Raw genomic sequence first — 14,316 nt, 5'->3', positions numbered from 1 at the left:
CCCTAAAGACTTGTGCTGGCACCATCCTTGATGTCAGATACTGGCAATAGATGATGCCTGAATCAGTTATATATACTGCATATATTTATATGATAGGTCACGGGTCCTTGGTGAACTTGACAACACATCTGGCCCTGAGTAACTGAGTCGTATAGTTAGGTGACATGTATAAAAGGAGTTGCCAGGCTCAGTCCAGTTCCCAGTGGACAGTGATGGGCACCCAGCAGAATACCACCGGTCAGACAGAACGCACTGCAAACCAAATTAAGGAGCTGTGTTTAAACTCAGTCCACTTAGGTGGTATCACCGTTTGGTCCCATTCACAGTGCCAAGGCAAGTGTGGGACAGCAGAAGCCATACACAAGTACAGCTGCTTCATTCTGTCCCTGGCTCGGTCTAGCTTGATTCGAGGAGATCCCGTTGTAGGGAAAGGGGAGGTCCATAGGCTTTGGCGTGGCTCATCTCGACAATCCCTAGTCTCTGGGCCAAGACAGCGAATGTGACTGTGAGTTGTGGCGGTGTTGGCCGTGCTGTGGGCCGGAAAGGGGCTATCAACTCACCATCAGATGCGAATGATTTTCAGTCACTACAACCCGGCCGGCCATTGAGCTGGACACCCTGAGATGAAAGGCTCCAAATCACATGCCCAGATGCAGTCCCCCGCCATTGTAAAATTTGCATATAACTACCCATCATGCTCTGCAGGCCAGCAGGATGATTTTGATGGGGGGGGGTGTCGTTCCTGTTACTGACTCTTTCTTGTTCAATTGGGTTTGGTGTTTTTCCCGGATGCAGAAACGTCGGGAGCGGGAGATGCAGCAGGAGATGCTGCTGCGGGATGAGGAGACCATGGAGCTGCGGGAGACCTTCACGTCTCTGCAGCAGGAAGTGGAGATCAAAACCAAGAAGCTGAAGAAGGTGAGAGGCTGCCTGTGCTGGGACACAGCTGTGGGGAGCCAGTCTCAGGCTGGGTTTCTTTTTAATGACACTACAAGGTGAATTTACTGTTGTGCTGAAACTGGGAGATGGGGTGTGGGTTTGTCTTGCTTCCTGTGAACCTAGCACTTGCAGGAAAAGTAGTGTCTAGGGTTGCCACTTCTGTAATTGCTGGTAACTGGACCCCCGAGGCCTGCCCCTACCCCAGCTCTTCCCCCAAGGCCCTGCCCCTGCTCTGACTCTTCCCTCGAGGCCCTGCCCCTTCTCCGCCTCTCCCTCGAGGCTCTGCCCCTTCTCCGCCTCTTCCCCCAGGCCCCAGCCCCTTCTCCACCTCTTCCCCCAGGCCCAGCCCCCACTTGCTCCTCTCCCCACACCCCCTTCGTTCACTGAATCATCTCAAGGAGACTGCCTGCAGGTAGGAGGCGACCCTGGCTGAGCAGGGGCTGGTGCGGGTTAATGATCCAGCACCGTCCCTCACCCTGCAGAAACTGGACTTTTGGTTTGGGTGCCAGGTCGCCTTTTCAACCAGACTTTCTGGTCGAAAACCAGGCACCTGGCGATCCTAAATGGCACCTGGCCACAGAAGCCAAAACCAGCCTGTCCAGGTAAAACCCAGACAGGTGGCAATCCGAGCAGTGTCCCTGATTGCATCTGGGCTGCAGTAGGTCCATGACACCTTTGTGACATCGTGGCATGACGTTTTCAGTGCATGCCTAGAGCCATGTCCTCACCCAGGTGAGCCAGGCAGCTCAGACCTGGGGAATGTATTGCACATTGGGACCTGCCGTCTCCACAGGCCCCTCAGATCAAGGTGGAACATAGAGTGCTGGAATCATAGCTGCTGTCAATCACCATCGCCAGCTGGGGATCTGTCCCGAAGCCCTTGCAAGACTCACCTTTGTAATAAAGGGGCAGCCCACTTCATTTAACCACATCCGGCGCATGCGCAGTATTCAGGCTCCTGCAAATGTTCTGTGTGGCTTAATGTTGGATGAACTTTGGGCGACCAGTGTGGAGACCCTAGGGAGACCCATTTTTCAGGTCTTTTGGGGATACCGTGAGTAAATGACTTTGCTTTTCACATGGGATGAGACCTCAGGCCACATCCTAGAAGCTGCTGCCTGGACCGGTACTAACAGAAGCTCTTTCTTGGTGTCCCAGCTGTATGCCAAGCTGCAGGCGGTGAAGGCAGAGATTCAGGACCAGCATGATGAGTACATCAGAGTGCGGCAGGACCTGGAGGAAGCGCAAAATGAACAGACACGGGAACTTAAACTCAAGTAAGTATCTCCTCACCTTAATGGGAAATGCGGGATACAAGCCCTGCCAACCACGCTACCATTCTGACAGAAAAGGCAGAACTATTCAGAAAGAAGCAGGATGAGGTGTTCCGATGTTTACAGTGATAATGAAATAAGCATCCTCTTCCTTCAGTAACGAAGGAGGATGTTACTCAGCAGCTATTCAAGTCAAACATTTTTAAATCTGCAGGACTGGATCACTTGCACCCAAGAGTGTTCAAATAATTAGCCGAGGAGCTTCCTGACCCAGGAATGTTCATTTTTCCAAAGCTTGGAACACTGGGGAAGGAAGAAAGCGAATGTTGTGCTAATCTTTTAAAAGGGTAAATGGGATACCCGTGGTAACCGTCGACCTGTAGGCCTGACGTCAACCCTGGGAAGACTCACGGAGAGGCTGATGGGGTCTCACTCAGTAAAAAATGAAAGGCCGGGAGCATAATTAATGCCACTTAGCGTAGTGGTCTTAGCGTAGGGGAAAGTAGGTCTTGTCAGACAAACCCACTATCGTTTTTTGATGAGGTCACAAGTTGGGTTGATAAAGGTAGCCGTGTTGATAGAATAAACTTAAACCTCTATAAGGTGTTTGACTTAGTCCCACGCGATTTTCTGATTTTAAAATATAGCATTATTCAAAATCCGGGTAGCCAAGTAAAATGGATTAAAAACTGATTAACTGAAGGATTTCAAAAAGTAACTAAATGATGACTCCTCCTCCCAGGGAATGTTTCTTGTGGGGTCCCACAGCGATCTGTTCATGGCCCAAAGTTAATCAATGTCTTTATCAATCATGTGGGGGAAAATATAAAATCATTAGTGGCAAAATCTCTAGAGGACACAAAAATGGGTGTGGTGAGGACAGCTCAGGTATAAAACCAACCTGGATCACTTGGTAAGATGGGCTCATTTGGACAGCATACGTTTTAGTACCACCAAATGCAAGGTCCTACAGCTAGGACCAAAGAATGTCGGTCACTCTTGCAAGCTGGAGGCTTGTGTCCTAGAATGCAGCGATGCTGAAAAAGGCTTAGGTGTCATGGCAGAGAACCAGCTGAACGTGAGCTCCCAGCGCACTGCTGGAGCTGGCTGGTCGCGCAGTCCTTGGGTGTACAGGCAGGGGAGTATCCAGTAGAAGCATAGCATTAGTGAGACCGTTACTAGATACTGTGGCCAGTTCTGTCCAGGCTTCAAAAAGAATGTCGAAAAATTGGAAAGGGTTCAGAAAAGACCTACAAGAATCATTCAACGTCTGAAAAACCTGCGTTATAGCAAGAGATTTGAGACGCTCAGTCTAACTAGTTTATCCAGATTGAGAGGAGACTTGATCAGTTTACAAGTACCTACACGAGGAAGAGATTTCTGATCAGTAGGCAGCTCCTTAATCTAGTAGAAAAGGCATAATGAGATCCAAGGGTTGGAAGCTGAAGCCAGACAAACTCAGATGAGAATTAAGGTGCAAATTTTTAACAGTGGGGATAATTAACCATTGGAACCACATATCTCGGGATGTGGTGGATGCCCCATCACTCGAAGTCTTTAAATCAAGACTGGATCTCTTTCAGAACTGCTTTAGCTCAAATAGAGGTTCTTGATGCAAGAATCACTGGGTGAGGCTCTTTTCCTGTGTTATGCAGGAGGTCAACTAGAGGATACGAATGCTCTTCTCTGGCCTTAAAATCCAGAGTCCACATGACTCACGAGGAGGCCCTTGCAAATCAAAAGATGAGGGTAGCTGTATGGGCAGGCTTGACGCTGGGGGACAGAGTGGGACGAATTAATTACCCTGGAGCAGGGAAGAATCCGTGTCTCATCTGTGGATGGACATTGGGGGTTTTTGCATGTAAATTAGGTGAGTGTAAATGGACGTGCATGAGGACGTGGGTCTGACTTTCAAAATCTGGCTCACGTGGGGCCGATAAAAAGCACCGTTGGTGCTAGACCCCGTGTGTGCGTACCCTGAGGAAGACGCTAGATCCATATCCCCGGTCAACGCCATGCTACGGGTTGGGGAAAGACCCAAGTATGAGTTAATGAGCTTTCCCTGTAGCGTGTTAATAACATTCAGACAGTGCTTTGGTATAAAGTGCTATACAATACGTGCTAAGTAGGTCTGTCAAGTGATTAAAATAATTAATCACGATTAATCACACTGTTAAACAGTAATAGAATACCATTCATTTAACTATTTTGGGATGTTTTCTACATTTTCAAATATGTTGATTTCAATTATAACACACAATACAAAGTGTACAGTGCTCACTTTATATTTATTTTTGATGACAAATATTTGCAAATAGTATTTTTCAATTCCCCCATTAGAAGTACTCTAGTGCCATCTCTTTATCATGAAATTTGAATTTACAAATGTAGAATTATGTACAAAAAAAAAACTGCATTCAAAAATAAAACAATGTAAAACTTTAGAGCCTACAAGTCCACTCAGTCCTATTTCTTGTTCAACCAATCGCTGAGACAAACAAGTTTGGTTACAATTTGCAGGAGATAATGCTGCCCACTTCTTGTTCACAATGACACCTGCAAGTGAGAACAGGTGTTCGCATGGCACTGTTGTAGCTGGTGTCGCAAGATATTTACATGCCAGATGCGCTAAAGATTCATATGTCCCTTCATGCTTCAACCACCATTTCAGGGGACATGCATCCATGCTGATGACAGGTTCTGCTCGATAACAATCCAAAGCAGTGCAGACTCACGTGTGTTCATTTTCATTATCTGAGTCAGATGCCACCAGCAGAAGGTTGATTTTCTTTTTTGGTGGTTCCGGGTCTGTAGTTTCTGCATCGGAGTGTTGCTCTTTTAAGATTTCTGAAGGCATGCTCCACACCTTGTCCCTCTCAGATTTTGAAAGAATCTTCAGCTTCTTAAACCTTGGGTCAAGTGCTGTAGCTATCTTTAGAAATCTCACATTCGTACCTTCTTTGTGTTTTGTGAAATCTGCAGTGAAAGTGTTCTTAAAATGAACAACATGTATTGGGTCATCATCCAAGACTGCTATAAGATTAAATCTATGGCAGAATGCGGGTAAAGTAGAGCTGGAGACAAACAATTCTCCCCCTAGGAGTTCAGTCACAAATTTAATTAATGCATTATTTTTTTAACGAGCGTCATCAGCATGGAAGCATGTCCTCTTGAATGGTGGCCAAAGCATGGAGCATACGAACGTTTCACATATCTGGCATGTAAATACCTTGCAGTGCCGACTACAAAAGTCCCATGCGAACGCCTGTTCTCATTTTCTGGTGACACTGTAAATAAGAAGTGGGCAGCATTATCTCCTGTAAAACAAACTTGTTTGTCTTAGCGACTGGCTGAACAAGAAGTAGGACTGAGTGGACTTGTAGGCACTAAAGTTTTGCATTATTTTGTTTTTGAGTGCAGTTATGTAACAAAAAAAAAATCTACATTTGTAAGTTTCACTTTCATGATAAAGAGATTGCACTACAGTACTTGTATGAGGTGAATTGAAAAATACTATTTCTTTTGGTTATCATTTTTACAGTGCAAATATTTGTAATAAAAAATAATAATATAAGGTGAGCAGGGGACTGGCAGAGTTATTGTCTAAAAACAAAGCTTACAGGAAATGCTATGTCTCTTTTCTCTGATTGATATGCTCTGTCTCTTTCTGTCCCCATCTCTGTCCGGCTGGCTGTATTTCTCTCTGTGTGATCTTTGGTTCTGTCATTTTATCCTATTTTTACCCGTTCCTCTTCCCCTTTGCTCTCATGTTTCCCTCTCCCATTTCTCTGTGTGTCCGCCCATCCTCCCCCCATCTCTCTCTCTTCTTTTCCCAACACTTTGCCTCTTCCCACCTTTTTCTCCCATTCATCTCCCCCTTTCTTTATTCTCACTCCCTCGCCCCTTTTGTCTTGCCACCACCACTTGCTCACTCCGTCCCCCTCTTACCCTGGCTCTTGCTCAGATACTTGATCATTGAGAACTTTATCCCTCCTGAAGAGAAGAACAAGATCATGAACCGCCTGTACTACGACTGTGAGGAGGACCAGTGGAAGTTCCAGCCGCTTGTGCCTGCTGGGGGGTAAGGCTGCAGTTCTGGGAGAGGAGGCCTGGCCTACCGCTGGGGTGTTTTTCTGAGGCACTGGTAGTGCCCCCTCATGGCTGCAGGAGGGAGGATGCTGAATGGGGAGGATTAGCAGTTGGAATGGAAGAGCGGGCGGAAGCCCAGCGGGGCAGGGACAGCCTGTCCGTTACTGAGTTACTGTCTCGCAGAGCGGAGAACCCTCCTTAACTCCGTAACACGTTGTCACTGTCCAGCTGCAGCCTCACAAAACACCTCCTGAGGGGTGAATTTGGCCCAGAGTCTCAGAGGGGAGTGCTCCGAAGAATGGGCCCTGCCAGAAAAGAACAGCCTCTGGCTGCAGTGTGGGGACACAGCCTCCGCTTCCCGCCCCCGCTCTGCCCCCGCCCCGCCTCTTCCCACCCAGTTCCACCCCCTCCCACCCCAGCACCTCCTGCACGCCGCGGAACAACTGATCGCGGCAGGCGTGAGGCGCTGGGAGGGACAGAGAGGAGTGGATCGGCGGGGCCGCCGGTGGGCAGGAGGCACTGGGGGAGAAGGGGGAGCGGGTTGCCAGTGGGTGCTAAGCACCCGCTAATTTTTTTCCATGGGTGCTCCAGCCCTGGCGCCCCACGGGGTCGGCGCCTCTGTATGGTACCAACCAGCTTTGTGTCTAGCATGTTGTGCTCATGTCAGGAAGCAGAGCGGTGACCTCACTGCCAGTAGGAGAAAAGCTCTGCCAGTTGCCCTGTTCTTGTAATAAAAGGCCTGAACCCTCTAGCTTGTGGCCACGGCACTGCAGGGCATGGGGAGGTTAGGGCAGGAGAGTTAAGGTGGGCGGCTGAGGTAGCTGCCTGGCCCCTCTCTGTCTGAGGAGACGCTGCTGCTTTCCCGCTGCTCTGCCCTGCTCGGCGCTGGCTACGTAGCGCTCCATGGGACCTGGGAGTGCCAGGGCCACGTGACGGAGCAGTCTGGAGAGAGCGAAAAGCCTTCGTCTGGCTTGCAGCTCCATCCCCCTCGCCAGACAGGCTGCGAGGCCAAGGACAGGGCTTCAGACTTTTCCAGTGTTTTGTTCACTTCTTATGCTTGAGATCCTGTCTGGACACCTCCCCCACCCTCCTCATGATCTCGGCTCCTTCCTCTTCTTCCCACCCCATTTGCCAAGCCCTGGGGGGGACCCACTGTCTTATAACCCTCCCCCCATCCTCCCTGCACTCATACACTGAAACTCAATGGCCTGATCTGCTCGGCTCCTTCTCCCAGTGGGTGCTCAGCTGCTGGGGTTTCTTTTGACAGGAGCTGCCGCATCGACCAGCATCTCTTCCCTGCCAGCCATGGGCAGCGGGTAATGGAGGCTGGGGGAGGCTAAGACTCCCCAAACCTCTGCTAACGCTCCCCGCTGCAGCCTCGAGGCTGGGCCGTGGCAGGGCTCAGAGGTCCTATGGGTGGCCCGGACTTAAGGCTCGGCCCCGGCTGGCCGGTCAGGGCTCGGGCTCCTCCGGGCTGCTCCAGGCGCCGGCGGGCCAGCTGGGGCTCTGGACTGCTCTGGTCACCAGCAGGCCAGCCCGGGCTCGCAACTGCACCGGCAGCCTGGCCGCTCAGAGCGGGGAGTGGAAGGGATTGGGGGCAGAGCCTTGGGCAGAAGGGGCGGAGCAGGGCGGGGCCTTGGGCAGAAGAGGCAGGGCAGGGGGCTAGCTTTCCCAAATGGGGAGTGCATGTGCCCCCATGCTGCCAGCCCTCATGATCAACCAGTGCTCCAGTCCGCACGGATATACTCCATGGGCCGCACAATGTGAGAACCAGTGATTAAGGCTAATGCAAAGCTGATGACTCAGGGAAAGCAGACACACTCTGCATAGGCAGATTTGATGTTTCTGACTAAGGTTTTTATTTATTTAGGCTTGGCAGAATGTTAATTGTTTTATCATGTTGATGGATAATACTGGTTTGTGTTTACGATATTTCTTGATTTAAATTTTCGCAGTTGTGGAAAATTATGTGGGGAGCAGACAGTGGGGGCTCAGACAGTGAGGGCTTCATGACAGTTGACACTGAGATTCAAACAGTTAAAGCTTTCTAACCATGACAACACAACTTGTCAACATCACATGCCAAAATAGCCAGAGTAAATAGCCTTACGTCAAACTCGTAAGTTCTCAAGCAGCATCTTTCTGACTTTGCTGATCTGCAAACCTCAGTTATCATCCGTGGAAATATTTTTCATCGATGTGTCTGTTTGCGGTGAAATTGACGTTTACTGGCACCTGTCGATAAAAGGCTAATCCTTCCCAGCCTATATTTATTGGAGGCCAAGGGGGCTAGCTTGGCTGACCCAGAACATCACTGGCTCTTCTGCCTGTGATCCTAGTGATGGACAAGCCTCAGGAGGTTTGGAGGTTCTTGGATGAGCCCCACAAGCTTCTCCAAATCTCCCGTCTTTGCCTCCCCTCTGGCCCCCTTGGCTTTCAACTTCCCAACCCAGCAAGCACCCTCTTTGGTGATCTTCCTATCCAGGGATTCACAGGTCACAACTTCCTGAGTGAGCCTGTTCCTCTGCCTGATAATCTATTCCAGTGCTGTGTTACTCAGCCGCAAGGGTCCTGTACTAGTTTCCGTCCCGCCGCTGTTAGCCGTAGCCCCTTCGACCTCCCCCCAAATTCCTCTGGTTGCGAAAGGCTGACACCTTTCATCCCTGTAGATGGTCTTTGTTAAGGATGTGCAAGTAAAACCCTCAGCTCTCCACCACACCTTGGGCACAGAACAGGAAGGAAGGGAAGACCAACGCTGCAGAAATTTACATCCATTTAGAGAGACCGAGGCAGCCAATTCCACGCTTTGTCTGGATTTATTTTTAGTGGATCATTTTATATGGTAAAAATGTTTATTATAACTCTCTCCTTAGCAGCAACAACCAAATGAAGAAGAGGCCAACCTCTGCCGTGGGCTACAAGAGACCCATCAGCCAGTATGCGCGGGTGGCCATGGCCATGGGATCCCACCCTAGGTACCGGGTGAGTGCGGGAGCTGAAGGGAGGGGTGGAGTGAAGTCATTGCGTGGACGGATGGGAAACCAGTGGAACCGATGTACGGCTGGGTGAATTGATGGAGGGAATGATGGAATCAAGGTAATGGGTCCTCTGAGAGTGGAAATGTGGTGGCTCCTTTTTCTGGGCTATAAGGGGTCCTATCAGCAGGAAGAGAAGTTTAGCTTTGTGAAGCAGAGCAGCTGGATGGAGCATGTTCGAGGTCTGGCTTTGAAGAGCATCTCTAAGCTTGTGGGAGTGGGGAGGGGTTATCATCCACCTGGCGACTATGCTCATTGGCCTGGGAAGAAGAGCTCTGTTTGACAGGCCAAAGGAAGCCAGCTACCCCTCCAAGCCATGCTAAGCTCTTCATAGTTTGCACTGTCTGCCTCCAGGTGAGGGGAAAGGTGCCACGGAGCAGGCTTACACCCACAGCATCTCCCCCACAACCCTGCCAGGCAGATTCACCAACAGAGGTATCTTCTCCCACCCCCACCAGTCCTCTCATGGATCAGTAACTGGCTACAAGTCAGGAAAGAAAGGGTAGGAATAAGCAGTCAGTTTTCAGAATGGAGAGAGGTAAATAGCAGGTCCCCCAGGGGTCTGTACCAGCCCCAGTGCTGTTCAACATACGCATCATCAATTATCTGGAAAAAGGGACAAACAGTGAGGTGGCAAAATTGGAAGATGATACAAAACTACTCCAGATAATTCAAAGCTGACTGCGAAGATACAAAGGGATTTCACAGAACTGGGTGACTGGACAACAAAATGGCAGCTGAAATTCAGGGTTGACAAGTGCAAAGTAATGCACATTGGAAAACATAATCCCAAGGATACTTATAAAATGATGGGGTCTAAATTAGCTCTTACCACTCAGGAGAGAGATCTTGCAGTCATTGTGGACAGCACATTGATTGCAGCTGCAGTCCAAAAAGCTAACAGAATGTAAGGAACCATTCGGAAAAGGATAATGCCTCTATATAAATCCATGGTGCGCCCACCCCTAGAATACTGCTTGCAGTTCTGGTCACCCCATCTCAAAAAAGATCTACTGTATTAGAACTGGAAAAGGTACAGAAAAAAGCAACAAACATGATTCGGGGCATGGAACAGCTTCCGTATGAGGAGAGATTGAAAAGACTAGGACTTTTCAGCTTGGATAAGAGACGACTAAGGGGCGATATGATTGAGGTCTGTAAAATCATGACTGGTGTGGAGAAAGTAACTAAGGAAGTGTTATTTATTCCTTCACATAACACAAGAACCAGGGGTTACCCAGTGAAATTAATAGGCAGCAGGTTTAAAACAAACACAAGGAAGTATTTCTTCACACAACGCACAGTCAACCTGTGGAACTCGTTGCCAGGGGATGTTGTGAAGGCCAAGACTATAATGGGGGATAGGTCCATCAATGGCCAGAAGCTGGGAATGGACGACACGGGATGGATCACTCGATAAGTGCCCTGTTCTGTTCATTCTCTCCGGGGCACCTGGCATTGGCCACTGTGGGAAGACAGGATCCTGGGCTAGATGGACCATTGGCGATATGATTGAGGTCTGTAAAATCATGACTGGTGTGGAGAAAGTAACTAAGGAAGTGTTATTTATTCCTTCACATAACACAAGAACCAGGGGTTACCCAGTGAAATTAATAGGCAGCAGGTTTAAAACAAACACAAGGAAGTATTTCTTCACACAACGCACAGTCAACCTGTGGAACTCGTTGCCAGGGGATGTTGTGAAGGCCAAGACTATAATGGGGGATAGGTCCATCAATGGCCAGAAGCTGGGAATGGACGACATGGGATGGATCACTCGATAAGTGCCCTGTTCTGTTCATTCTCTCCGGGGCACCTGGCATTGGCCACTGTGGGAAGACAGGATCCTGGGCTAGATGGACCATTGGTCTGACCCAGTCTGGCCGTTCTGATGTTCTAACTCAGACAGCTGCTCGCTGGCCTGTGTGCAATGCAATTGGGGCCTCTCAGTCCTGTCCCTTGTGGAGACATCCCCACAAGTGGCACTAGCCGGCTCCCTTGCAGGCCGGGGTGGGTCGGAGTATGTAAATGGGAGACAGCGTATCTGGGGAAACTGACCTACAGCTGTCCCGATAGAAAAAATCTCCTGCCCCCAGGGCTGAGCCCAGCCTTTCAGCAGGTGATCGGCAGATCTGCCTGTGCCCGTGTCAGTGACTCATTTGTTGGTGTTTTCATCCTGTTCGGTGAAGGCTGAGAACATCATGTTCCTGGAGCTGGACCTCTCCCCCCCAGCTGTGTTTGAATTTGAGCTGACCGGGGACCAGGGCGAGCACGACCCACGAGCTCTGCACCTTGAGAGGCTGATGCGCCTGGATAGTCTCCTGGAGCGGCCGGCAGCTGCCAGGGTGAGGAAGTCCCGATCCTGGTGAGTGTCCGCCGGGGTGAAGTGAAAAACAGCCTGATTCTGCTGCCTGCTGGCGCTGAGTGGGGTGAATGTGAGGGCTGAAGGGAGGCAGGGACCTCCGAATGGGGTGGGAGGGGCAGAGCGGAAATGAGCAACTGTGAGGTCCCCACTGGTCTGCCAGGGAATAATTAATAACCAGTTGCATTGAAATAACAACCCATCTGTTCCGTGCCTGGCACGTTTGTTGCTGCTGGGGCATCTGTTCTTCAGGCTGGAGAATCAGAGAACGAGGAAGCTCCAAGCACGTAGGAGGAGAGAAAAGCAATCCCCTGGTCACTGCTTTAAGGCCCTTTCCCTGGTGAAGTCTGGGGGGGGGGATGCGCTCATGTGTACAGCTGTCACATCACCCCCCTCTGCCTCTATTACATGCCCACCTCCTGGGGACTGGGGAGGGGTCACTCGATGCCCACACAGCACCGGCCAGAGGGAAAGCACTGTGTGCCCGTGCTAGGTTTTCTTAGCAAATGGAAGCAGCAAACTCTGCCGATGCCCAGGGCCCCACAGAGATGACAAGCTTGTTATTGGACTGGTGGGACCTCATCCTGCCCAAACCAGGCGGCTTCAAGGACACGGGGGCTTTTTACATGTCCAGAGCCTCTGCACGAGTCTAGAGCAGGTCTCTGTCCGTGAGGCCCTACCAGACTCCCTGCGCTAGGGACCCGAGTCTCATCGGTCACAGCAAACGCTGCCCATCGTTGCCCGGCCTTGAGACGCCTCAGCCGGATTGAACCATTAGTCCTGACAAGCCAGTGGTTCAGAGCTGCCAGCTTGATAAAGAGCCGGCATTGGTGCCAGGGCAGGAAACCGCTTTCCATCCAACTTTTAGTGTGGGCTTAACAATCCCAACAAGAACCTGGGACCAAAATTTTCAAATTTGGGAGCCTAAAGTTTGCCACCTAGATTGACTGAGTTCCCCAGTTCCCGGTGGATAAACACTAACTGTAGTTTTGTAATCGTTAAACCAGTGTTAAAAGCAGGATGACAGTGATACCAAACATTACAGGGTCTCCCATCCCACAACCTGCGCCACTAAAATGCAGCCTCCTCTGGCCTGGAGCGCAGCAGCTAGGTACACAGCGGGCAGGTAACTTCATGGAACTCAGTGCACCTCCCACTTGGCTATGAAGGGCAGACCTGACCCTGCTGTGAATTGACCCTGTGATTCAAAGGGAGTTTCATCCTGATGTTGCAGCATTTATTCCGTCCTCTCTAGCTTCACATGAGTTTCCTTTATAGCACTTCGCTGAACAAAATGGCTGGCGCTTCCTGTTAGTGGCCCTGGCGGGGAGGCAGGAGAGAAGTGGGAGGAGGTGGGTGATGTGACAAGAGACCAGTTTTTCTCTTTTTCTTGTCCCACTCTCAGGTGCCAGACGGCCCGGCCGCTGCCACCCTCAACAACTCACGGTTCTCTGGTGGCCGTGTCCCAGCGGCCCCCCACGATGCCAGCTCATGAGTGACGCCCTGCAGCTCCTCCCTTCCCTTCCATCTTATAGCAAGGACTACACCACCCATCACTGGCTGCTTCCGAAAGCGCTCGGCCCGGGAAGGGGATTCCTTGCTGGTGGCCTCCCACCCGGTCCCATCTTGTCTTTGTCTTCAGCTACTTCTTGTGTGTGTGTGTTTGTGTGAGACACTCGGCATCGGTTCCCGGGGACACGGGTGCTGCCTCCCTCCCCCCATCCGGATCTGTTACTTTATTTATTGATCGTATTTATTTATGAAGCGGTTTGGCAATGCAGAGTTAGGAGACGCGTTCAGAATAAGGCGCAGCCCAGGCTGGTGGGGGGCACCATGCAGATTTCTCCCTTCTACTACCCCGGCATCTTGTTTAAAGCAGGAGCCAGCCGCAGCCTGCGGCAGCTGCTTTTTCTTTGTGTCATTGGCAGACTGCCCACCCCTAATGCACAGTCACCTCCTCAGAGGGGGAAACAAGCCGAAGACGGGAAAGGAGCTAAGCCCTCTCTCTCTGTTGGCTTTCTTGTGAGATGAGACCACTCAGAGCTCTCCATGGACTCCGCATGTGGGGTGGAGGTTTCCTTTGCCAGATTCCCTGGGATACCCCACGAGACCCGTGCACAGGCTGACGGCCGCTCCCACAAGTGTTTGGGGATTTTCTGGCAGCTGGGCCTTGCGTTTGCTGGCCACGGACGAAGAGCCACTTCCTGTGCCGTATCGACAGCAGCAGCATTGACGTCTCCTTGAGTTCTGGGCTCAGCTCTCACCCCATGATGAACAAAGGGGGTATGAATTAACCAAACCGAGCCAACAGGGGGAGCTAAAGCTTTCCAGTGAACCTGGGACTTTGCTCGCCAACGGCACCGTTTGGCGATGGCTGGGCCTGCCCCATTAAGTCATCTGACGTCCACCTTGGTTCACAGTCCCTCATTGGGGTGGAGCAGCCAGTGGGAATCTCCCATTCTCCCCAAAGAAGTGCACAGAGGCTGGAGAACAACATTATCTACTCGGAAACTGACCTTGCAGGTCAAAGCAGAAATGAAAGTTTCTACTGTCCTTGGCAGCTAGAGGGAAAGAATCAGTGAAGGGCAGACGAGCCGGTGCCAGGAGAGGTAACTTG

General features: G+C 50.7%; 1 protein-coding gene across 1 annotated transcript in view; it reads left to right on the top strand.

The window, feature by feature from the left end:
- The window catches only part of KIF3C (kinesin family member 3C), a 59,781-nt gene extending 46,583 nt beyond the window's left edge, over positions 1-13,198 (top strand). Inside the window, exons 3-8 of the mRNA XM_065401097.1 lie at positions 796-918; positions 2,098-2,216; positions 6,178-6,294; positions 9,176-9,284; positions 11,527-11,702; positions 13,105-13,198. Of these exons, the coding sequence (XP_065257169.1) occupies positions 796-918; positions 2,098-2,216; positions 6,178-6,294; positions 9,176-9,284; positions 11,527-11,702; positions 13,105-13,198 (738 nt within the window). The remainder of the gene's footprint in view (positions 1-795; positions 919-2,097; positions 2,217-6,177; positions 6,295-9,175; positions 9,285-11,526; positions 11,703-13,104) is intronic.
- The last annotated feature ends 1,118 nt before the right edge of the window (positions 13,199-14,316 follow it).

Source organism: Emys orbicularis, chromosome 3 (genome assembly GCF_028017835.1).
Source record: "Emys orbicularis isolate rEmyOrb1 chromosome 3, rEmyOrb1.hap1, whole genome shotgun sequence".
Lineage (NCBI taxonomy): Eukaryota > Metazoa > Chordata > Testudines > Emydidae > Emys > Emys orbicularis.
The sequence above is the reverse complement of the archived record's forward strand: the minus strand, read 5'-3'. Positions and strand labels throughout refer to the sequence as shown.